Below are 21110 nucleotides of genomic sequence, written 5' to 3'. Positions count from 1 at the left end.
ATGCCTTGGTAAATGTTTACTACTACTACTCGGGGCCCAAAACGCACATAAACTACATAATTTTGGTATCAAACGAAAGAGAAAAATTGCACGAGCACGACCTCAGGTGCGCCTTGTCGATTTATTTCGTAGTTTTTGAGTAATTAACAAAAGAAAATTAATATTTTTAGCGGGACTATAGCTAAAAGTAGCTGTTTCCTGCTAAAAAAGGCTGTTCAATTTTGAGATGGTGTTGCCAAATGCCGAATTTTGGATACTCGAATACGCGGGCTTTTTGAATCTTTTGTTCGCACTATTCTCAACAAACGAAAATATTGTTGAGTTTACAATATTTCTTGATTTTATAGAACAAATATAGTTTAGAATAAAATATTCGGCTGCCAGAGCAGCCGAATATTCCTCGACTTTTTGAGTTTAGATTAAAATATTTGGCTACCAGGGCGGTCAAACAGCGCGCCAAATAAAAAATAGCGTTTGACAACACTGAAATCTAGCTTTACCCGATTTTTCCACTTTTCAACACGGCAATCTCGAGTAGTAGTAGTAAACAACTTAATACTAACAATCGATACTTAAAATACTAACTTCGATATATGTACAAACAATTAACACAATTCGTAAGTAACTGACATCTTACACACAAAAACAAAGGAAAAAAATACTACAATAAAAGTTGAATATTTTGAATAAAAATAGCACGTTTTCGAACGAAAACAAAATGCACCTTTTTGAGATCTTTCCGTCAGTTGGGACTTATTTTAAGTTTTTTCTTTTTCATTTCGATAAATTTACACATTTCAAAAATCTTTAATTACCATAGTAAATTCTTTAATTGAATTTAATTAATAAGTTCAAAATAATTTTTGATGATAAAAAAAACATTCATGCAAAACATGCAACATTATGAATTGTGGACAAAATGAATGCCTATTCCATTAAAATTGTTAAATGAAAATAATAGTTGTATTAGCAATAAGTGTGTAAAACAGATATCAAAGAAATCTACTCTCAATTTTGAGAGTTATAAAGTCAGATCTTTTGAAAAATAAGTTTAGAAAATAAAGAACAAAATAAGTAACTATTTACAACTACCTAGAACTTGCATAGAAATGATATTAAATTGTTTACAAAACGTCCAAAATTTTCATAAAATGAAATCTTTTTAAAGTCGAAAAGGTTCTTAACTGGAATTTTCTTCTTTGACTATATAAACACTTTAACAAAATGCAAAAAAATGCATGAACAATTAATTTTATAACAAATTGTAAAAAATATATAAAAAGTATATAAAATACTAATTTGAACTTTATTAATTAATTTTGTCGAAATGTCATTTGTAAGTTGAATTACATATACATACATATATATAATATAAATATTAATTTCAAAAAGGGGTTTAAAAAGTGGTTGTTTAATTATTTGACGGCGCCACTGCAAGGGGGTCGATCCAACATACAACTCGATCCAACATGCAACAAAAGAGCGCTGTTTATGCAAAAGAGAGTAAAAAGAGAGTAAAAATCGTGAGAAATGGTTGGAATCGAGCAAAGGAGTCAGACTCCGACCATGCAGTCGAGCAAAAGAGAGCAACGCACTCTCTCTCGCCGTAAAACCCGAAGTCACGGCGAAATCAGTTCGCTCGGCGCGCCGAATTCGCCCAAGGCGTAATCTAAAATAGAGTGGCCAGATGGCGAAAATATATCGATAGAAGAAACCACTAAGACCACTTATCGCCACCAAGTCATCGAATTGTGTTATCTAACAGAATGTTAATGAGTTCTTTTGCCGGCTAATTTAAAGTGCTCATTTTCGGTTTAGGATTCAATTTTCCCTGAACAGGTGCACATCACTTTAAAACTATTTCAGTTGACTTGTACAAAATGTTCTACTCTTTGAGTGGAACCATACTATTTATCATATTTAAGTGGCCATGCAATTGCCACTTTTAGATTAATCTCCGACAATGATTTTATGAGAAGTATTTAAATTTTATAGCTCATCCTCTTGATCTTCCTCTCAATCTATACTTGTCTCTCTCTCTCTCTCTCTCCTGCCTAGATCGTAGAAAAACAAAGCACTTGACTCATATAACTGTAAACATATGTGCTGCTACTTCCGTTTTTCCAGTTTGTTTTGACCCAAAGATAAACAGATATATGTTTGTATAAGTATGTCGATGGGGTGTCATAACCAAAAGATGAAACGTCGATCGCACGCGACGAAGTCGGACATCTGCCCAGATGTTGGACACACAATTACCATATCAGCAGCACATCATTTACAGTTAAGTGAAAAAACAGATTGAGAGATTGAGGCGGGTTCCTCCGCCTCTGCCTTAATAAGCCGCGCTCTCTGCTCACAAGAGTTTAGTCAAATTTGTGAGCAAAGTGCGGAAACAACTCGAGCCAAATGAGGAACTGCAATACTGAAACAGACTTTACCGAATCGGGCTATTATGAAGACTATAACATCTATAACTATGATCAAAATCAAGTTCAAGCAAGCAGTTATTTTAACTTTAGTTGGGCCAACGATGGCTGCAATTGGAGTACATTACCGCCTGACACTGAGGAAGCCTCTGCGTCTCAAGAGAAAATTGCTGAACCACAACACGAATCCGAAACATTTAAGAGCACGGGACAACGCAAGGAGCGCACAGCCTTTACAAAACCCCAGCTAAAGCAACTGGAAACGGAATTTGGATATTCGAATTATCTCACTCGCTTAAGACGCTACGAAATCGCTGTTGCCCTGGATTTGAGCGAGCGTCAGGTGAAAGTCTGGTTCCAGAACCGTCGCATGAAATGCAAACGGATCAAACTGGAAGCTGGAATTTCCGTTCCCATAAAGCCAAACTATTGACATAGATACATTTACTTATATTACAACAAGTTTCTCCATTTCTTAAAATTTAATTATAGCATATAAAAAATTGTTTTTTTTTTTTTCTTTCAATTATTTCTTTAGCTTCTTTGCCTTTACTTTCCTTAAAGGCTGGGCCAACTCCTTCGCAGCAGTCAATTTCAATGTCTGGGTGGCCTTCTTGTTGATCTTACTTGACGTGGATTTCACAATCGTTTTCTTTTTCTGTATGCTGCCAGTGCCAGGTTTACGTTTTAATAGATGATTTTCCTTAACTTCCTGTGATCTTTTAGGCGGAGTAGGCAGATCCTCCTCTTCCTCGTCGTCTTCATCGGTTAATTCTTCATCCGATTCAATAGCATCTACATAATCCTCATCATCTGAGTCTTCATTTATTGTTGTGCCCAGCAAATCCTCTAGTTTGGGTTCTTTCTTTGCGTGCTTTGCCTTGCTACTTGTGGACGGTTCCTCATCCTCATCTTTTGTTTTCTCAGTGGGCTTCACTAACAGACTGTTGAAATCGATGCCGAGATGCTTATACTTTTTATTTAACTGGTTTACCTTGCTTAGGCTACCAAGTGTGCGCTTCTGGCAGGCAGACTCATCCCATTTGTTCTGTCTTTTGACGCTACGCTGCGTGGCTGCCGTCACTTCCGACACATATATCTCCTTGCCTGCCTATTGAATCAGTTAAAATTGCTATTTTATTTTCGCATTGATTTGAATAAATAGCTCACTTACTTTATTTTGAACCTTCTTAACGGAAGTTTTGAAATAGTTATAAATCTGTTTCTCGGGCGGAATATACGATGCCTTGACCACTTTTTGGAACATAAGGTAGTTGTCCATGGTATCGGCTGCCACTTTGGCCACCTCGGGATACTCGAATTCCACAAAGGCAAAACCCTTGCTGCCCCCTGTGCGTGGAGACCGCCCCAGGCGGACACGCAAGACACGTCCAAATTGCTTAAAATATTGACGTAGTTGATTCTCAAAGAAGCCATGTGGTAGATGCTTTATGAAGACAACACCGCGCTCATTGCGCGGCTCCTGGCTTTTTTGTTGACTTGAAGGCAGTTTTTTCTTTAACTGTATTAAAGATGGCCAATGGAATAAACGAAGTTTACTGTTAATTTTGTCTTATTAGTCTTACCTGCCCAGAGACCACGGTTTTATTAGCCACCGTTTTCTTTGTTGTGGCCTGTACTTGTTTTTTAATCTTTTGTGGTTTGGGTTTCGCTACAGGCGGCATTGTAGCAAATTGCTTTCTATTTGTATATTAAATAACAATATTTAATTGGAGAAAAATAAAAATCGCGGTACCGCACGTGGAACAGACAGCGTTGCCAGTAGTTGTGGGGTGGACATGACGGCGTTGCCAGATCAAATTAACAATATTTCGACCATTTAATCGGTAATTACAATATTTCGATAAATTGCACGCGAAATTCATTTGTTTACAAACATTGTTTTGTTTTTTTAAAGTATTTTTCAAACTTTAAAATATCATGGGAGACAACTCGTTGAATATTTCACAAATATCCATAAGTTCTCAATTGTCCAATGAGGAGGAGGATGCCAAATGCTTTTGCGATAGCTACACTCATGACGACCTGAAGAAGTTTCTTGTAGATTCCAGCCTCAAAAACCTGTTTTTGCCATATGTCCATGAAATTACGTTGGCCAAGCCGGTAAGAATAAAGAAACTAATTTTCGACTTCACTCAACCCTACATTGCTTATTCACCGGTGCTCAGTTGTTTACACGTTTTATCCAAGCCTTATCCTGCGATTTGACGTTAAGTGTTGACCAACTTTGTGACCTCTACATACTGTCTATTATAATGATGTCATATCAGGAAGAGGATCAACTAATCATGCTGGAGCGGCTTAAGTTAGTAGAGGTCATCGGCAATTTAACCGATCATCTGGATCTAGAGGATATTTATTTTATAGCCTTAAGTCTATACGAAAAATTTGTTATTAGAATAGACCGTATTGAAAAGGTTATTGCTCTGCTGGCATCCTTGCCAGCTATAATTCGCGCCTCAGCCTTGGCAGCTGATATTGCTGTCAGTCTGCTCCTTATCATTTTAGCAAAGTATACTAAAACTCCTTGCGGCTTGGAGATGGGGCAAGTTGGTATCTGTGAGATGTTTATGGTTTCTCAATTGTTAATTGTTTTTACTTTTTTGCAGAAGCAGTTGGAAAATGGTTTCAATATGATCCAGCTAATTAATTGGCAGCATCTGGATGTCTCTGGCCGTCATGCAGAGATGTTTATGGTAATCAAAAGCTTCGGTCTAATCATTAATTGCCGACGCATGCGTGAAGCGTGTCCTGATAGGGTGGGTACCGAAATTCGTGAATATTTTTTAAAGATTAGCAAGAGCATAGACCACTCGTCGACTTATGGAATGATGGTAAGTCAGACAGAGATTTCTTGGAAACTGTTGTTTGTTTGATACTCAAATGTTTTCAGGTGGAGCGTTATATTGCATATTGTGTGGTTCGTGGAGTATGCACAAGTAATACAACACCAACTGATCCGGTGTAAACCATATTTCCGTTTACTATACTGTTACATTTTTAAGTATTTTTTGCTTTCTCAAGGAAGAGACATCTCTTATTTTTTATTTATTAACTAAGAATGTTATTTAGTAACGGTTGACTTTAAGTACTAGTAGTACAAATTAAACACATTTTCTTAGTTGAATCAATGAAATTTGAATTCCCATATGCAAACGACTGGAACTAGTTCTACATTCATATTGCTAAGGGGTCTAGTTCTAAGGCGCTTTCAGAAGCAACAAGCGAGGGTCATGGGCACGTGTCGGATTTGATTTGATTCCACAGCAAAAACAGAACAGCAGCATTTAAAAATTAAACATACATAAAACATATATTCAGAAATACCAAATAATTAAAGTTAATTAAGCGCCATAGTAGCCGTAGCAGCAACACCCGCAGCATGTTCTATCTGATTGGACTCGGCTTGGGGGATATCAAGGATATCACAGTGAAAGGGCTAGACATTGTCAAGCAGTGCAGTCGTGTCTACCTGGAAATGTATACGTCTATTCTTGGCTGCAGCCTTGAGGACATGGTGAGCAGGAGCAGGGGTGGGCGGCTTCCGTAGTAAGAAATGCATGTGAATTATTTGTAAATGCTTTTCTTTCCTTCCTGCAGCAAGAATTTTATGGACGACCCCTGTTGCTGGCCGATAGAGACCTTGTTGAGCAGGGAGCCGATGAGATTTTGGCCGGTGCTGCGGAATCCGATGTGGCTCTGCTGGTGGTGGGTGATCCCTTTGGAGCCACAACGCACACAGATTTCATTTTGCGCGCCAAGGAGAAAAACATACCCTACAAGGTCATCCACAATGCATCCATCATGAACGCCATAGGCTGCTGCGGCCTGCAATTGTACAAATTTGGCGAAACCGTGTCCATACCCTATTGGGATGAGACCTGGAAGCCGGACAGCTTCTATGATAAGATTAAGCTAAATCGCCTGCATAACATGCACACGCTGTGCCTGCTGGACATCAAGGTGAAGGAGCCCACCCCTGAGTCGCTGATGCGCAAGCGCAAAGAGTATATGCCGCCACGCTTTATGAGCGTAGCCGAAGCTGCCCATCAACTCCTCAGCATTGTGGAGAAGAAGGATGCCTTGGAGCGGAACACAGTGCTAAACGAGCAATCGCTCTGTGTGGGCTTAGCCCGTGTAGGCCAGGACACGCAACAGATTGCCGTAACGACGCTGCAGGAAATGCGCTCCACAGATTTGGGCCAGCCGCTGCATTCACTGATCATTCCCGCCAAGGAAATGCATCCACTTGAGGTGGAGTTCTTGCAGCAATATGCCGCCAGCATCAAACTCGATGATTACAATCACTAAAGAAACCCCATTTGAATCCCACCGAGCAACCGCATGAATGAATAAATGAAATTATCGATCTAAGTGATTAAAGAGTGTAACAAAAAATGAATGTTCATCAGTCCAGGCAACTGAACATTAAATTGAATTTACGATGCTTGAAGCTCTGTAGCGCCTCTCCATGGAGTACATAAGAAAAGTGATATATGTGTGGTTTCCACGCCCCCATCCCCTATCCGATCCCCAACAAACCTCACCAATCCACTAAATGGACTTGTCTCTGTCTGTCTTAATTCCATCTGTATATGTTATTTGTATGTAGTTTGCCAACAAGAATAAAGTTGTATTAAACCATGAAGTGTGCGCCCTTATTCGTAATGGAGAATTTCAGTTAATTTGAATTCCTAGCTCATTTTATTTAAAAATCAAACGAATGCATCAATCAAGTCCTAATCAGTAGTAAAGGCCTCGCATACGTCGCGAGGACCCCTGGCGATCGTAGAGCATATTAAATTTGTTGACAAACTGATGCATATCGTTGCAGCCCTTAGTAAGAGTGCCAAGGTAGCTAATTAATCCCACATCGTTGCACTGCGTGTAAAACTCCTCCTGGAAGGCGGGCACCTGCATTACTGGCAAACGATGGCAAAGGGCATACGCCTCGCGCAATATCTCCTGATTGGGCTTCAGTTTGCCCGCCTCTACGTCTTTTATGTACTGCAACACGATTTTGATACGTGTATTAAGCATTTTGATGGCACTATCTTGGGCCACCAAATGTTCGGCCACCACACTCTTCTCCCCGGACTCGTTAGTGGTCATGCGGGCCACATGATCCACACCTATGCGCTCCGCCTCCTCGGTGGCCAGTGTGTACGTTAGGGGAACAAAGAGCATGGTAGCCTCACCATCCACCAAATCGATTAGGGACTCGAATAGCTTAATGGGCAGTTGATCGACGCTGCGGGATAGCGGATTCAGTTGCAGCATTATTGGGCATTCATTAATGGTGGCAATTTGTTTCTGTATTTTAATATCCGAAGCCGTCGGACTCTCGCCCGTTGTGTACCAGCCAATAAAATCGAGATCGCTGAATACCTGCAAGTCATGCCAAGTAAAATCAAAATTCTGCCACTATCTATAAATCACAATCCCAAGGCCTCTATTACCTGTTTGTATTGCTGCTCCTTTTTGTTGTAGTAGTCTTTGTTGATTATCATCTCGTCGCCAAACACATCTGTCTTAAGTTCGAATGAGTTCATCACCTCAATGTTCCGACCCTTCTGTTTGCCAATTAAGGCACCATATACCTGTCGCGGCTCACCATGCTGGGCACGAAAACGCGTCCAGTGCTCTGATATATTCATAATCACCAGTGGATGCAGCGAAATAGTCACCGATGCAATTGTACCGGCCGCAGCCATAATGTTGCCCACAACTGGATTCTTTGTCTGCTGCTGTTTGCTGTTGTTTTCAGATGCCGCAGCGTTTGAAGTACTCGGCTTGGCCGACGCATCCAAATCAATATCCATTTGTTCCATATTTCAAGGCTGTGGCTATTGCTTAATATATTGTTGAATTTTAATTTATTTTGCAAAAGCTGTTGTTGCTTTTTCTGTTAAAATTTGTGGCAACAGAGTTGTTTTTTGTTTTGATAACGATAACAGAAAATCGATTATTTTTTAAACGCCATATGACGGTTCGACGTTGCACCGTGTTTCGAAAACACAAGAATATCCGTTTAAAAATTGAAATTATTTCGAAATAATTTGAATGCAATTTTAAAGAAGTTATACCTTAAATGCAACTTGCCTTTACATATGTATGTACATATATATATATATCACGCAAATTTGATCCTATATAATAGAAAACCATTGAAACAAAAATGAATCTTATAAGCCAATCGTTTGGTCACAACTGAGAATAGTCCTGTGCCTGTGTTGCTTTGGGATTGGGTCCTTGTCCTGTTTATAGCATCGGAAGCTGTGCGCGTCTTTTGCAAGAAAAGTTTGTAAATTTTAGTTTTTGTTTTAAACATTTTTTTTTGTTTTTGTTTGTGCTTTAGTGTCATTACGACGTTTTTAAAAGGGATGCTTTTTTAGCAATTATACATATGTACATATGTATGTACATATGTACATACATATTGACACATACATATGTATGTATGTATGTATATGGAGGACTCCTATTCCCCAGGGCAGTTTTTGTGCAGGCGCTCTTTGCCTATAAATTCGAATTGCGTTTTCCGAATTTTTTGTTTAAATCTAAAATTTCGCAGTTGTTTAGTGGTTTTTACAGGTGGTTTTTAGTGGTTGTTTACAAAATATTTATTGAAATAGGCTTACAATAAGGCAAATTCAGCTGATTTCTAATGCCGAACTTGAATCGAGCCAGACTACGCTCTAGTTCGACAAGAAATGGCAAACTTTGTAAAATTAAAATTAGGTGAACATTAGATGAAACTTCCTGCCAAGAGCGTTGATTGCGAATGCGGATAAGCTGAAGTAAGACCATAGTATTACACATGAATAACAGCCAATTGAAAACTTTCTGTCCAACTTTCACATCAATAACACTTTGGCAATTCCTACCCATAACACAGAGTAACAGAAATGAGGGTAACAACAGCTTTATGCCAATTATTAGAGGAAGGAGAATTGGACGGTCTCCAAAGCAGGTGTACTCCAAAGATTTCTGAAAATATTCTATATCGGGAATATTTCCAATGGCAAGAAAAGAAAAACAGCTATAAAATAAAATATAAAGCGAAATGGTCTTCGCACTGATTTGGGCTTGACTCTTTAGCTTTAACTTTAAGCTAAGGTTCAGTTCTGTTGCTAACAGTTGGATAACCAATGTCTCATACGATGTGCAAAGCAACGTGTACAGGGTGCTCAGATTAAAGATTAATTCGTTACTGTTTTGTGGTCGTCGAATGAATACGATACATAGATAGGTCCAGGATATAAAGTTCATAGCCCAAATACCAGTTAGTTTGCATTGAGTGTGTATTAAAGCTGCCGTCAAAATCAGACCATTGCTGATCAAGACATTTCGCTTATGAATTATTCCGAATGCAAATGGCCAAAGAAATGACAGTGGAATGCTGGACAGCAACAGGTTACGGTTAATACTACCCAAAGATGAAGGACACCATGTGATTCCTCCTAAACCACAGACCAAGAATAGCCACAAATAAAAATTGACGTTCCGCAACCCGAAACGAAATGCGTTACGATTATTATAGAATGCAAAGCCCAGGTAAAAAATACCAAGAAAATGGCGACGATTGAATCCAAGCACACAGCACATAGACAGAACAATAGGCCACATGAGCTCCTTACAAGATATATGTGGTTTCACACTGCTGTTATGGACACTTAGTGCCAGTAACCATATGAGTGCCGGCAACAGGAGAACGTAAAGCATGATCCATGGTAATTTCTGGAGCAGCACGAAAGCAACTATAAATATGCTCATTAGGAGAAAAATGCACTTGAATAATAGAAAGCATAAACTTGAAGTTTGGCCGGAGATATCTGTAGAGTTTGATCCGAGCTGACAACGCAGATGATACAACCATCCAAGAATCCCACATGCAGTAGAAATAATCATCATTCCTTGGTAATAGACCTGATAGTAGTCAATGCATTTGAGTAATGAGGGCATAAAGTTGGCGCTGTATTCCCGTAAAGTTCTAAATCGTTTTTGGAGGCTCAGTAGACGACAAGTCGATTCAAAATTATCCATCATATCGAGAGTTAACCAAAACTCTGGAAGAAACCCGCTTAGCAGACCACGACAGTGTAGCTTAACAAAGTGTTTGGCCTGGGCAAGCAGTTGAAGAGAGTTCATCCACATGGCATACGCTTCATAATGGTTGCTAGTATTAAGGAGACCTGACGGAAGAATTCCCAGATTGTTAAATGGCGTTGGTATTCCAAGTAGTGCGCTTATCAGAGGTGTGAATTGAATATAATCAAAAATGTGGAGCGGTCTGAACTGACCCTGGGCCATAAAGCTGCGTCCCGGCATGGATTTAGTATGACTAACACCAGAACCCCATAGAAAAACTGGCGTTTCCGTCCTCAACTTCTTAGTTGTTTCTCCAGAATGCGAGACCAAAAGATAAACTGTGCGGTGATCTGGGAACACCATTTCGAATCGTTGATACGTTTTCCATATCTCTCGTTCTGTATAGTTCAGATTTTCCTGAAAATAATCACTTTTTCGGGCCAATTGTAATCCTTGAAGATGTACCAAGTAAATTATAGCACCATCCTTATCCAAAAATTGCGATCCGTTCAATAAACATTGGTTTAGGGACTGGAAAACCGCTTCGTCCTGCTTGAAAATAGGTATCTTTCCTTTTTTAATAGAACTATCGATTTTGGTATGGTAAAGGTTGCGGAAGTACTCTAGAAGCTGAGATGACCAGGCATAGCTGCGCGCGGAATGATTAAAAACAGAATCAAATGAAACACATCGATCCCCTTGGAATCCAGCAAAAATGGAAATATGTGAGGCTCTTCTGTCAATGGGAGGAGCTTGCATGCTAACAATCCCCACCAATCCTTGATGGAGAAAGAGTTGCCGCAGATGGGGAACATTGCTGCAGCCCTTCTCGAAGAAGTCTGTTGCCCGCAGACCGTCCAGGACAAAAACCACCAGACGATTTGCTGGTGCTCTATAATTCTGAGGTGCTTGTAACTTGACCTCAAATGAACCTCCAACGACCCTTGATTGAAAGTAAATGACCCAAATCGATCCAAATAATGCCGCATGCATTAGCAATGCGTAAACAAATTTAATTTGATTCATATTTCTACAAAATGTATACTTTCAGAATTCGAAAATTTTCGGAGACTACTGACGAATCGATCAATCCCTGAAATAAACTTAAAATTTTTTCAGATATGTGCTGGATAGCCAATGCTGTAGTCGTTCACATTCTGTTGCTCGGTTATTTACTGCAAATCCACTTTCACTCCAATCTCATTGCCAATTTGAAGCCGCAGAGGACCCTGCGCGAACTGGATTTAGAACCGCCAGCAGATCGCCTTGTGATTTTCTTCATTGATGGCCTTGGAGCCAATACATTTTTTAACAATAGCTGCGCTGCAATCCCGCATATTAGGGAGTTGTTTCTCCAACAAGGACTCGTTGGAATAATACGTACAAATGTTCCAACTAATTCCCGTCCTGCAAATGCTGCCACATTTGGAGGCTTTCCGGAGGACCCATCTGCTATTTTAACTAATTTCGATGCAAATCCAACATCATTCGATACGGTCTTTAATCGTAGTCGTTCCTCCTATGGATGGGGTTCTATTGGAGTTCTCGAGTTCTTTGACAATATGCCTAATGGTGGAGTTAATTTAAAGTTCGAAAATTATACCGATAGACAGATAACATTAAATTGTGTTGCAGACGAATGGGTAAGCAGACGAGTGAATAATTTCCTGGCTCAGGATAAGAATGTAAACGAAGTGCTTAATACGACTACATCGGTATTTTATATATACCTCGCTGACATGGATATGGCTGGACATATCTATCATCCAACAAATTATTTATATCTGAAACACCTTCATTCTACACAGCAGAAAATAAGAGATATGTACGATCTATTTCAAGAAAAGTTTACGGATAATCGCACAGCATACCTTATGACATCGGATCATGGTATGACTAGTTTGGGTTCACATGGCGGTGGATCCTTGCCGGAAACTGAAGTTCCGTTCTTTTTCTGGGGTGCTGGAGTCAATAGGAAGGCTTCAAATGATGGAATGACCTTTACAGCCGATGAAAGCGACATCCAATTGCCATTTCACGAGCTGGAACAGATTCAATTGGCCTCACTTATGTCGGCATTGATTGGTCTTCCACCGCCAATGAACAATCTGGGAATCTTGCCGCTGGGCTTCTTGAAAGTAACACCCAAATACGAGGCCCAGGCGGCCCATCTGAATGCTCTTCAACTACTAGAGCAAGTGACTTCCGTCTTAAAGCATCACGGGAAATGGTTCACACAGTTTCAGAAATTGAACCTCAAGCGTATTGATCACTATAACATTGAGATAGAACGACTATACGAATTGGGTTGTTATCAACTGGCCATGAATAATAGCCACGAAGCAGCAGAACTGGCCGTTGAGTGCCTTGAGTTTTATAAGAATTACTATCGTAGTGCTTTAATAGCGGCCATGGTTGCTTCATATCTTGGTTGGCTCTATTATCTATTGCTTAAATTAAGTTACAAAGAAAAGAGACCAACTAGAGGACTTAACTCTTCGATTAATCGATGGCTGATGCTGTTGGGGCTGCTTTTGGTCTCGTTGATGTTATTGCAAAAGGTACCAGGCTGGACCGCATTTTATTTATGGCTACCCATACCGATATGGATCGTGGCCCTACGTGAGCGTCCAGTTGAGGGCAGAGAAATTGTCACACCCATTACCCATATGATTTGGATAGGTTCAATAAGCTCTTTGCTGGCTGCAGCATTTTTTGATCGTCGCTTACTTTGGATGGGATTTGTTCTGTTCAGGTGTGCCTGCAATCGTCAAGGATTTGCGCAGCCCTCTATCAAATTTGTAATATGGTTTATTCTTGTGGTTCTGCTTGGATTATTTACCATGCTTCCCCCTTCCCTTGGGAGAACGGACACGAATCTCTTAAGTTTCAGCATGCTGTTTGCTCTGCTGAGACCCTTAGTCTTAAGGGAACACCATGAAATGCGTGTTTGGATCATTAATGGGTGCACATTGGTAATAGGTGCATTTTGCACTTATCGGAACAATAATAATGAAATCGTATTGATGGTTTTTCGGCAACTTGCCGTTGCCTACTTGGCTTACGGATTCATTTGCATCCCTTTTTCCTCTTCAACAACACCGCAATGTCGTCTGAATTTAATATGGTTCAATTTGAGCACCATTTATACGCTGCTCAGCACTTCTTTTGAATCGTTTTTCATGCAATTGTTACTAATGGAATGTCTTATGAGCAGGAAGCTTCACGGCGAGATCAGTCTTTCTAAGGGTTGCCCATTGAAGCATTCTTATCGATATGGGGCTTTTGTTCTACTTTATGCTTACATCTCCTTCTTTGGCATTGGTAACCTATCGTCTATTAGTTCGTTTGATCCAAACACAGGTCGTCTATTTATGACTGGCGATACGATCATTTTAACTGGCTTCCTGGTCTTACTGAAATTATCAATTCCCTCGATAATTATTATCGCAAACATGTATTTGACATGTTCGTTTGTGCGGAATAATGTGCGAGAAATTTTCATTAGAATGTTTCTTATGGCTGACACAATGAGTTTGTATTTCTTCCTTCGAGTGCGCAGTGACGGATCTTGGCGTGAGATACGCTACTCGGTATCCCATTTTTCGATTGCCCATTGCAGCATATTTGTGATAATGATTATTTCTGGGATATCGAAGTTACTGCTCAGCTCAAAGGAATTGATAATTTTCGATACTGAAGCGGAATACAATTTAAATTCATTGGTTGTAAAATAAACTATTATATTCAATTATTGAAATCATATGTTTATAAAACTAAGTATAAGGTAGGCTCGTAGGCAAAAGTCGAACCTTGTCTAATGCTAGCGATGTGTAAAAGGCATATGGAATTTAAGTATCGTATTTAAATTCTAACCAGAGGGCCGGGGCTAACTTCGACCGCGTCAAAGTTTGTATACCCTTGCAACTTTTTTGGTATTTCTTTCCTTACCTATTAGCCATCAATGTGGAAAAATGTTTTATCTAAAAAGGCTTATGTTTGCGAAAGGCTACAATCATAGTTGCAGTTGCGCGATGTAAAATTCTCAGTGGCGACTCTTATCATTGTTAATGGCTGTATTTTCATTCTAATGGTCTGTTCGTTCATAGCCAAACTGCTGTTTAGTAGTAATGAGAGCATTGTTGACGGACAACCAGGTCAAAGCCAAGTTTAAATTCAAAATTACAAATGTGTGTGCAATAAAAATTAATTTATCCATATATTTCCCCATAAATAAATTTTTTGAAATGCCTTTGGGGTATACATAATACTCTTAAGTAGCAAACAAAATTAAGCTTGGAGCAGTTTTATATGAGATAACTTATTGATCACTTAGGGCAAACAGCGGAATCTCTTAGGCAGTTTTACTCTTTTCTGCTTCCCTGTAGACCTGCAATATCCAGAAAAGATCGTTGTCGAAACATTTCCTTTAGGTAACTATTTTTTCTACTCACCTTCTCTGCCACCTTTAAAAGACTATCAAATGTGGATTGGCCAGTTTCGGATACCATTCCGTGGAAGATTTTCGTTTCAGATTCCGTCAAAAGTTCATAGGGTGAACCAAACTCGACTAGTTGGCCGGCATCCATTACAAGCACCTTGTCCGAGTCCATTATTGTGTGCAGTCGGTGTGCAATGGTCAGGACTGTGCACTCCCTGAACTTACTACGAATTGTAGCCTGAATGAGGGAATCAGTTTGCGGATCAACGTTGGCCGTTGCCTCGTCCATTACCAATATTCGATTCTCGCGAAGAATAGCCCTGGCCAAACAGACCAGTTGACGCTGACCGACACTGAAATTGGTTCCACCTTCAGAGATTTTGCTCTGCAATCCACTGGGCAGATCACTAATGATGGGCTTCAGTTTAACCTCTTCCAGTGTATCCCAGAGCTTGGCATCACTGTACTCTTCGAACGGATCTAAATTATAGCGCATGGTGCCGGAGAAAAGGACTGGTTCTTGTGGTATTATGGAAATCTTGCTGCGAAGATGCCGCAAACCGATTTCACTGGTATTCCGGCTATCGATGGTTATTGTTCCGTCATTGTATGAGAGCCGGAAAAGGGCATTTATGAGCGAGGATTTGCCAGCTCCAGTCCGTCCAACAATACCCACTTTCTCCTTGGGTTTAATCTCAAAATTAAGCGACTTTAGAACATATTTCGACTGAGGATCGGGGAAGTATCGCAGGCTCAAGTCATCTGCTATGATTTCTCCCTCTTCGGGCCAAGTAATAGGTGGCTTCTTGTTTGGCTGGGACTCATATTCGCCTTCCGGTTCAATCTCATCGTACTCCACCACGCGCTCCACAGCCGTCATAGTATTCTCTAGTTCGGCCGACTGACGCATTCCCCATTGAACCATGCCAGTCATACCCATGGCCTGGGTTATTGCCAGACCAACTTCACCCGAGTTGCTTGGCGGATTGATGAAGTAATTTACGATTATAATCACAATGTACAAGGTGCAGAAACAGTCCAAATAATAGCCGAAAGCCCGATTGGTGGACAGAAAGGTATAATATCCCGAACTATGCAGATCCTGGAGATTATCAAATTCAGCAATTAAAGCATTTTGAGCTCCCAGAGCCCTTATAGTGGGCAGGCCCGTAAGAGTCGCCCCTAAATGGGAATATATGGGAGATCTGGCTACGGCTTCAAGCCGCTTAACGTCCCGCGATGTACTCAAATAGAATTCCCTAATGTAGTAGAAAATTATGCCTAGGGCCAACGTTAGTATGAGATAATAGGTATTGGTAATACATATCACAATAATAATGCCGGCCAAGGTAAGGAATATTTGCACAACATCCAGCATAACACTAGGCAGAATTTCATCTAGTTGCCCCAAGTCCTTGGAGAACCGATTCAATATACGACCCGAAGGATTTGTATTAAAAAAATACATGGCAGCCCTCGTGATGCCTCGAAACATGGCGTTGTGCAACTGAGTTGAGCTGCGCATGGCCATCTTATAAAAAAGCATGGTGCGGACTAAGGTAAAGACTACGACGGCCACGTTTAGAGCAGCAAAGATATAAATATCTATGGGATCAGCATCAGCATCAGCAGCATTCTGGTTTTTGTTAACCCTACGGTACCGAACAAAGTCGTAAAACGGGTTAACCATTAATGATGTTAATACCTTACCAATAGGAGAGAAATACATCAGCTGTAGAGCCAACGATTTGAGTTCCCAAGCAAAGGAAGACCATAAATACTACCATAAGCCAGCCACTTCCTGCCGTTAGATATTCTTTATACAGACCCACACCTATCTTGCCTTCGACGCGGGCCTCCTGTAATGTCATCGGAGCATCCTGGACATATGACTCTGCTAAGGAGCTTAACGAAGTGAAACTATTGTTGCGGGTGCTCGGGTGGCTCACTTTACTGTCGCGTCTGCTACGCGATGACTGGCTTAAGCGATCCCATATGTCACCGCCAGCTTCATCGTCGCCATCCAAAATCTCGTCGTTCTTGTTGGGATCTGTTAGCAGTTGGGCAAAGTCCAGGCCACTGCGTTTCATTGTCGCATACGTACCCATTGCACTTATTTTTCCCTTGTCCATGATCACAATTAGATCGGCATGCTCCAAGAACTGCAGCTGATGTGTGACCAGAACAACTAGTTCACTTCTCAAATAACCTCGCATGCATTGATCGAAGAGATGGCGACCAACGTGCGTGTCAACGGCACTGAGCGGATCATCCAATAGGTAAATGTTCGCTCTGCGATAGACAGCACGTGCCAAACTGATACGAGCCTTCTGACCGCCGGAAAGGGATGCCCCCCGTTCGCCTACAATGGTCTTGTCGCCATGGGGCAGCAATTCAAAGTCCCTTTCCAGTGCACATTTCTTCACCACTGTGCGATAGCGATGCTTATCCATGTCGAGGCCAAAAAGAATGTTCTGACGCACAGTGCCGGTGAAAAGCCACGGTTCCTGCGATGCATAGGAATAGGTTCCATTGACATCAACACTGCCGCTGCTCGGAGACAACTCGCCAAGAAGAGCTTGAATGAGACTAGATTTTCCGGCACCCACGGGGCCAATCACGGCAACTAATTGTCGGCGGCCCAATTGAAGATTGATATCCTGCAAAGTATTTTCGGCGGCTTTGGCCTCCCATTTGGCATTGAAGTTATTGAAATCGATCAGCGTCTCAGAAATGCCATTATCTTTATTCGCCACTTTTCCATTGTTATCGGCTATGAGGTAGGCCCGCTCTTTTTCATTGTTAAATAAAATTTCTTCCTTTTTTGACTTGTCTAACACTTGAGTCTCTTCACGATGCATAAACGTCTCCAGACGCTTAATCGACACCAAAAGCTCTGCAAACTGTGAAATTCCTTGGGGAAAGAACATGGTAACCGATCGCCTCAAAATATTGTAGTAGGCGGTTACGAAGAACGCCTTCTCGGCGTTCAGGATGTTGCCCAACAGAACATATGCTATCAGACTGGTCGATATAAAAATGCGTGAAAGGAACATGGCAAACGATATAAGAATTCCTCTGATATAGTTCACTTGTTTAATACACGACATTTCCTTAATGCGTGTCATCTCTATTAGCTTGCCAAATGGCTTCTCCCAGGCATACATTTTGATTACCTGAATGCCTGAAATAATCTCGTTCATCATGCGTACACGTTCGTCGGTTCGCAAAGCAGTGCGCAGTCTTAACACGCTTGTCTTCTTGCCGAGATATGATTGGAAGGGTAAAAACAGCAGCATCACTGCCACGCCAAAGAGCGATGAAACGCCAATCTAGAATCAACATATTTATATGTATATAGGATAATTACAAATTTCAAGTGGGTGCTCATAAGTCTTACTTCGATGTACATTAAATATGTTACCAATACGAGTTCCAATGGAGCTAACCAGAGGTAATGAATATTGATCAAAACCGTATCGAAACGTCCTACATCGTTTGATAGCAGATTGACCACCTGCCCCACTGTCGTCTCTCCCAGGGCAGATCGGTTGAGACGTAAAGCCTTCCGGTAGATCAAACTGCTCAAGGCAATTCGCATTTTCATTCCAAGATGAAGTAGACCCAGCATATAGGGATGACCGAAAACTACGGTGAAAACAGAGCCAGCTATGAGGCCGGCTGCATAAAGTTGTGCCTTGGTAATATCTGGATCGGTGCCAGCAAAATAAGACATAATGCCAAACAAACAAATCGGCTGGGTGACTCTGTAAACAAGATTGTTGTAAATATATCCTTTCTAAAGATATGTCCTATATATACTTTGTCAGAAACTCCTGGGCTGCTAATAGAACAGCAGTGACGATTAGATGCCAACCGAATACTTTTGTCATTACACTTCTCAATCGGGGTTTTTGATTCCGCCGCGCAGTAGTTGCAACCTCTTCTTCCCAAGCCGCACAGAGGCGGTCTCCAAGAGTATCTTAAGCACGATGCCGATTATAATTTCTTCTTATCCTTTCGGTTTATATCTCTTACCCGACTTGTGCTCTCGCAGAGCTCTATATAGATCCGTTTGTTCCAGCGTCTTTTTACGGCCCTTGAAAAGAACCGGCATGGCGAAACTTTTTGTGATAACACCCACGTATTCAGATAAAGATAATGTTACCATTTTTTATGGTAGCAAAAAAAAAAAAAAAAAAAAGAATAATAACACAAACGTAATTAGATTTTCATTAATTGAAGACACAAGCCACATCTAAAAAAATGTTGTTTTTCCTCTGTTTTTTATCAGTTGCCATGAGAAGTGAGTAAAATAAATCAAAGTGGCTTTAAAATACTCTGTACTAGCTAGTGTTAGGCACGACTATATGAGGTTCCGATTAAATTACGATTCTATAAGCATTACATGATTAATTTAATTGTGCTCAAGTTTTGGTCTTTTTAAAATTTATAACATGAAAGTGAAGCTGTAAATGAAGAATATAAACATGGCCAGCCTTTTAAAAAATTATTAAAAGTAATAAAGAACTTCGCTGCCCTTGAAGTCTTCTCAAGAGAGAATTTCGTTGTGAGCAGAGATGAACTCTTCTTGCCTCCATTGGTAGATATAAAGCGTTAAATTAAGTCAATCAAATAATCATGTTTCTTAGTATGGCTCCTTCTCTGTCTATTTCTCATTTTCTCTTTCTCTCTCTCGCTCTGCCTGTCTCCAATCGGGGCGTCAAGTTCTACAACTCACCAGAACATTAACGATGACAACGGGTTGGAGTGCTCTCGCGGATTCTCCGGCAGTTCATCGGCTTTCATGGACTGCATTTTGTTTTATTATAATTTTATTGTTGTGATTGTTTGTTTTGTTGTATAACAATTAAGCTAGAAATTGATAAGCGACACAAGCGTTTTTTTCGCTTTTGCGTATTGTAAACGCCACATTACATGAGATTGATATTTCAGTTTTGTTTTATAAATTTGCTGTTTCAGTTTGTCTATTTATTTAGATACATTTGTGTGTATAGATTTTTATTCTCTTCAATTAACATCCCGAACCAACACAAACACGCGCTTTTTATTTAATTAATTAATGTGACATTAACATGGGTAAAACACTTCTATTGGAAATATCTACATATAAACGATTTCACTTTTCGGGGAGTGGGCATAATTTTTCCATACATTTCACGCCCGTCACTGAATGACTAGCTTTTTCCGAGATTAGAATAAAACAATGTAACGTAACGTCCGTGTCCACATTTTTTAAGCTGCTGTAGGATGATTCTTTTCAAAATAGACCACTGGAAGATTGTGTTTTCGACCAGCAGCAGATGAATTTCATCACACTTTTTTATGCGGCAACGTTTTTTTTTATGTAGATCCCACGGGTGGGGGGTGATGTGATAGTAGAGCTTTTGGATCGACTGCTCGATCGATTGTATGCGTATATGTATGTATGTATATATAACTTTAGCGATGTTCACGCTCCGGCTGCGGAACTCGTTCTAATATTATGTGCTCGCCGCCTGCCCATGATATAGACAACAACGACGACAACGACAGTCAACATTGTTTGTTTTCTCTTTTTGTTTTAACCAAAAACCAAAACAATTGCTGTTTTCTTATTCTGGATCTCATTTACCCATTAACCGCATCGGAGGAAATCGTAATCGTTCGCCTTGTTGTGTCAGGTTAAGAATCTCACTCTTGGTCGAAATTACTCTCTCTTTTTCTTCAGTTAACATGCTCTCACATTAGGTAGCTGCTCTCATTTTGTCAACTGATAACAATGATAGCCAGATTTTGATACACCTTTTCATAATCAGTCATAAACCCTAACAGAAATGGGATTATAAATACATATGTCCATATTATCAAAAAGATAAGTTAAGAGAGAGTGGAAGGGAGAGAGAGAGCTGACAATAAAACAAAAGTAATGTAATAGATTTTTGAAAAAAGCTTTAAAAAGTTTATCTCTTCTCTTTTGTATTTTTTTGGTAAATATTTAAAATTTACACATACAGAAGTTTGAAATGTATTTCAAAACCATGTAACATTTTATTAAGGTTCATCAAAATGGGTTACTCTGGGTTATAGTGCCAGAAATTGAATAGCTAATTAACAATATCAGATAT

General features: G+C 40.2%; 5 protein-coding genes across 6 annotated transcripts; 2 read left to right on the top strand and 3 right to left on the bottom strand.

The window, feature by feature from the left end:
- Window positions 1-2858: 2858 nt before the first annotated feature.
- LOC137584103 (MKI67 FHA domain-interacting nucleolar phosphoprotein) lies at window positions 2859-4229 on the bottom strand. The gene is made up of 3 exons (XM_068299351.1): window positions 4016-4229; window positions 3604-3951; window positions 2859-3540 (listed from the first exon to the last, which is right to left on the bottom strand). Exons 1-3 carry the CDS (start codon window positions 4112-4114, stop codon window positions 2956-2958), a joined length of 1032 nt encoding a protein of 343 aa, XP_068155452.1. The 5' UTR covers window positions 4115-4229; the 3' UTR covers window positions 2859-2955.
- Window positions 4230-4275: 46 nt separating this feature from the next.
- On the top strand, window positions 4276-5577 carry LOC137584105 (uncharacterized). Of its 2 annotated transcripts, XM_068299353.1 has the most exons (4): window positions 4279-4553; window positions 4619-4999; window positions 5060-5284; window positions 5344-5577. In XM_068299353.1, the coding sequence occupies exons 1-4, from the start codon at window positions 4371-4373 to the stop codon at window positions 5416-5418; spliced, it is 864 nt and encodes a 287-aa protein (XP_068155454.1). In that variant the 5' UTR covers window positions 4279-4370; the 3' UTR covers window positions 5419-5577. The 2 variants fall into 2 exon arrangements, with proteins under 2 accessions (XP_068155455.1, XP_068155454.1); XM_068299354.1 differs by lacking the exon at window positions 4619-4999 and having other exon boundaries at window positions 4276-4553.
- Window positions 5578-5674: 97 nt separating this feature from the next.
- On the top strand, window positions 5675-7098 carry Dph5 (diphthine methyl ester synthase). The gene is made up of 2 exons (XM_068299355.1): window positions 5675-5967; window positions 6051-7098. Exons 1-2 carry the CDS (start codon window positions 5833-5835, stop codon window positions 6759-6761), a joined length of 846 nt encoding a protein of 281 aa, XP_068155456.1. The 5' UTR covers window positions 5675-5832; the 3' UTR covers window positions 6762-7098.
- Window positions 7099-7135: 37 nt separating this feature from the next.
- On the bottom strand, window positions 7136-8370 carry CSN6 (COP9 signalosome subunit 6). Its single transcript, XM_068299352.1, has 2 exons — window positions 7910-8370; window positions 7136-7838 (listed from the first exon to the last, which is right to left on the bottom strand). The coding sequence occupies exons 1-2, from the start codon at window positions 8279-8281 to the stop codon at window positions 7194-7196; spliced, it is 1017 nt and encodes a 338-aa protein (XP_068155453.1). The 5' UTR covers window positions 8282-8370; the 3' UTR covers window positions 7136-7193.
- Window positions 8371-14736: 6366 nt separating this feature from the next.
- Window positions 14737-20470, bottom strand: Mrp4 (Multidrug resistance protein 4). The gene is made up of 7 exons (XM_068300565.1): window positions 19724-20470; window positions 19021-19106; window positions 18805-18964; window positions 18383-18749; window positions 16693-18314; window positions 14996-16634; window positions 14737-14931 (listed from the first exon to the last, which is right to left on the bottom strand). Exons 1-7 carry the CDS (start codon window positions 19798-19800, stop codon window positions 14896-14898), a joined length of 3987 nt encoding a protein of 1328 aa, XP_068156666.1. The 5' UTR covers window positions 19801-20470; the 3' UTR covers window positions 14737-14895.
- Between the last annotated feature and the right edge of the window lie 640 nt (window positions 20471-21110).

The sequence above is a fragment of the Drosophila tropicalis genome, unplaced genomic scaffold, assembly GCF_018151085.1.
Source record: "Drosophila tropicalis isolate 14030-0801.00 unplaced genomic scaffold, ASM1815108v1 contig_878, whole genome shotgun sequence".
NCBI classification, from domain to species: domain Eukaryota; kingdom Metazoa; phylum Arthropoda; class Insecta; order Diptera; family Drosophilidae; genus Drosophila; species Drosophila tropicalis.
The sequence above is the reverse complement of the archived record's forward strand: the minus strand, read 5'-3'. Positions and strand labels throughout refer to the sequence as shown.

Bases quoted from the DNA above. Each gene is read 5' to 3' on its own strand.
- LOC137584103 (XM_068299351.1), bottom strand. From the start codon at position 4,114: ATGCCGCCTGTAGCGAAACCCAAACCACAAAAGATTAAAAAACAAGTA. The intron at 3,952-4,015 runs GTAAGACTAATA...TCTTTAATACAG, and splicing joins AAACCGTGGTCTCTGGGCAG to TTAAAGAAAAAACTGCCTTC. The intron at 3,541-3,603 runs GTAAGTGAGCTA...CTGATTCAATAG, and splicing joins TTAAGAAGGTTCAAAATAAA to GCAGGCAAGGAGATATATGT.
- LOC137584105 (XM_068299353.1), top strand. From the start codon at position 4,371: ATGGGAGACAACTCGTTGAATATTTCACAAATATCCATAAGTTCTCAA. The intron at 5,000-5,059 runs GTTGGTATCTGT...ACTTTTTTGCAG, and splicing joins GCGGCTTGGAGATGGGGCAA to AAGCAGTTGGAAAATGGTTT. The intron at 5,285-5,343 runs GTAAGTCAGACA...AAATGTTTTCAG, and splicing joins CGTCGACTTATGGAATGATG to GTGGAGCGTTATATTGCATA.
- Dph5 (XM_068299355.1), top strand. From the start codon at position 5,833: ATGTTCTATCTGATTGGACTCGGCTTGGGGGATATCAAGGATATCACA. The intron at 5,968-6,050 runs GTGAGCAGGAGC...TCCTTCCTGCAG, and splicing joins GCTGCAGCCTTGAGGACATG to CAAGAATTTTATGGACGACC.
- CSN6 (XM_068299352.1), bottom strand. From the start codon at position 8,281: ATGGAACAAATGGATATTGATTTGGATGCGTCGGCCAAGCCGAGTACT. The intron at 7,839-7,909 runs GTAATAGAGGCC...CATGACTTGCAG, and splicing joins AGGAGCAGCAATACAAACAG to GTATTCAGCGATCTCGATTT.
- Mrp4 (XM_068300565.1), bottom strand. From the start codon at position 19,800: ATGCAGTCCATGAAAGCCGATGAACTGCCGGAGAATCCGCGAGAGCAC. The intron at 18,965-19,020 runs GTAAGAGATATA...ATCGTGCTTAAG, and splicing joins TCTGCGAGAGCACAAGTCGG to ATACTCTTGGAGACCGCCTC. The intron at 18,315-18,382 runs GTAAGACTTATG...TGTTGATTCTAG, and splicing joins CATATTTAATGTACATCGAA to ATTGGCGTTTCATCGCTCTT.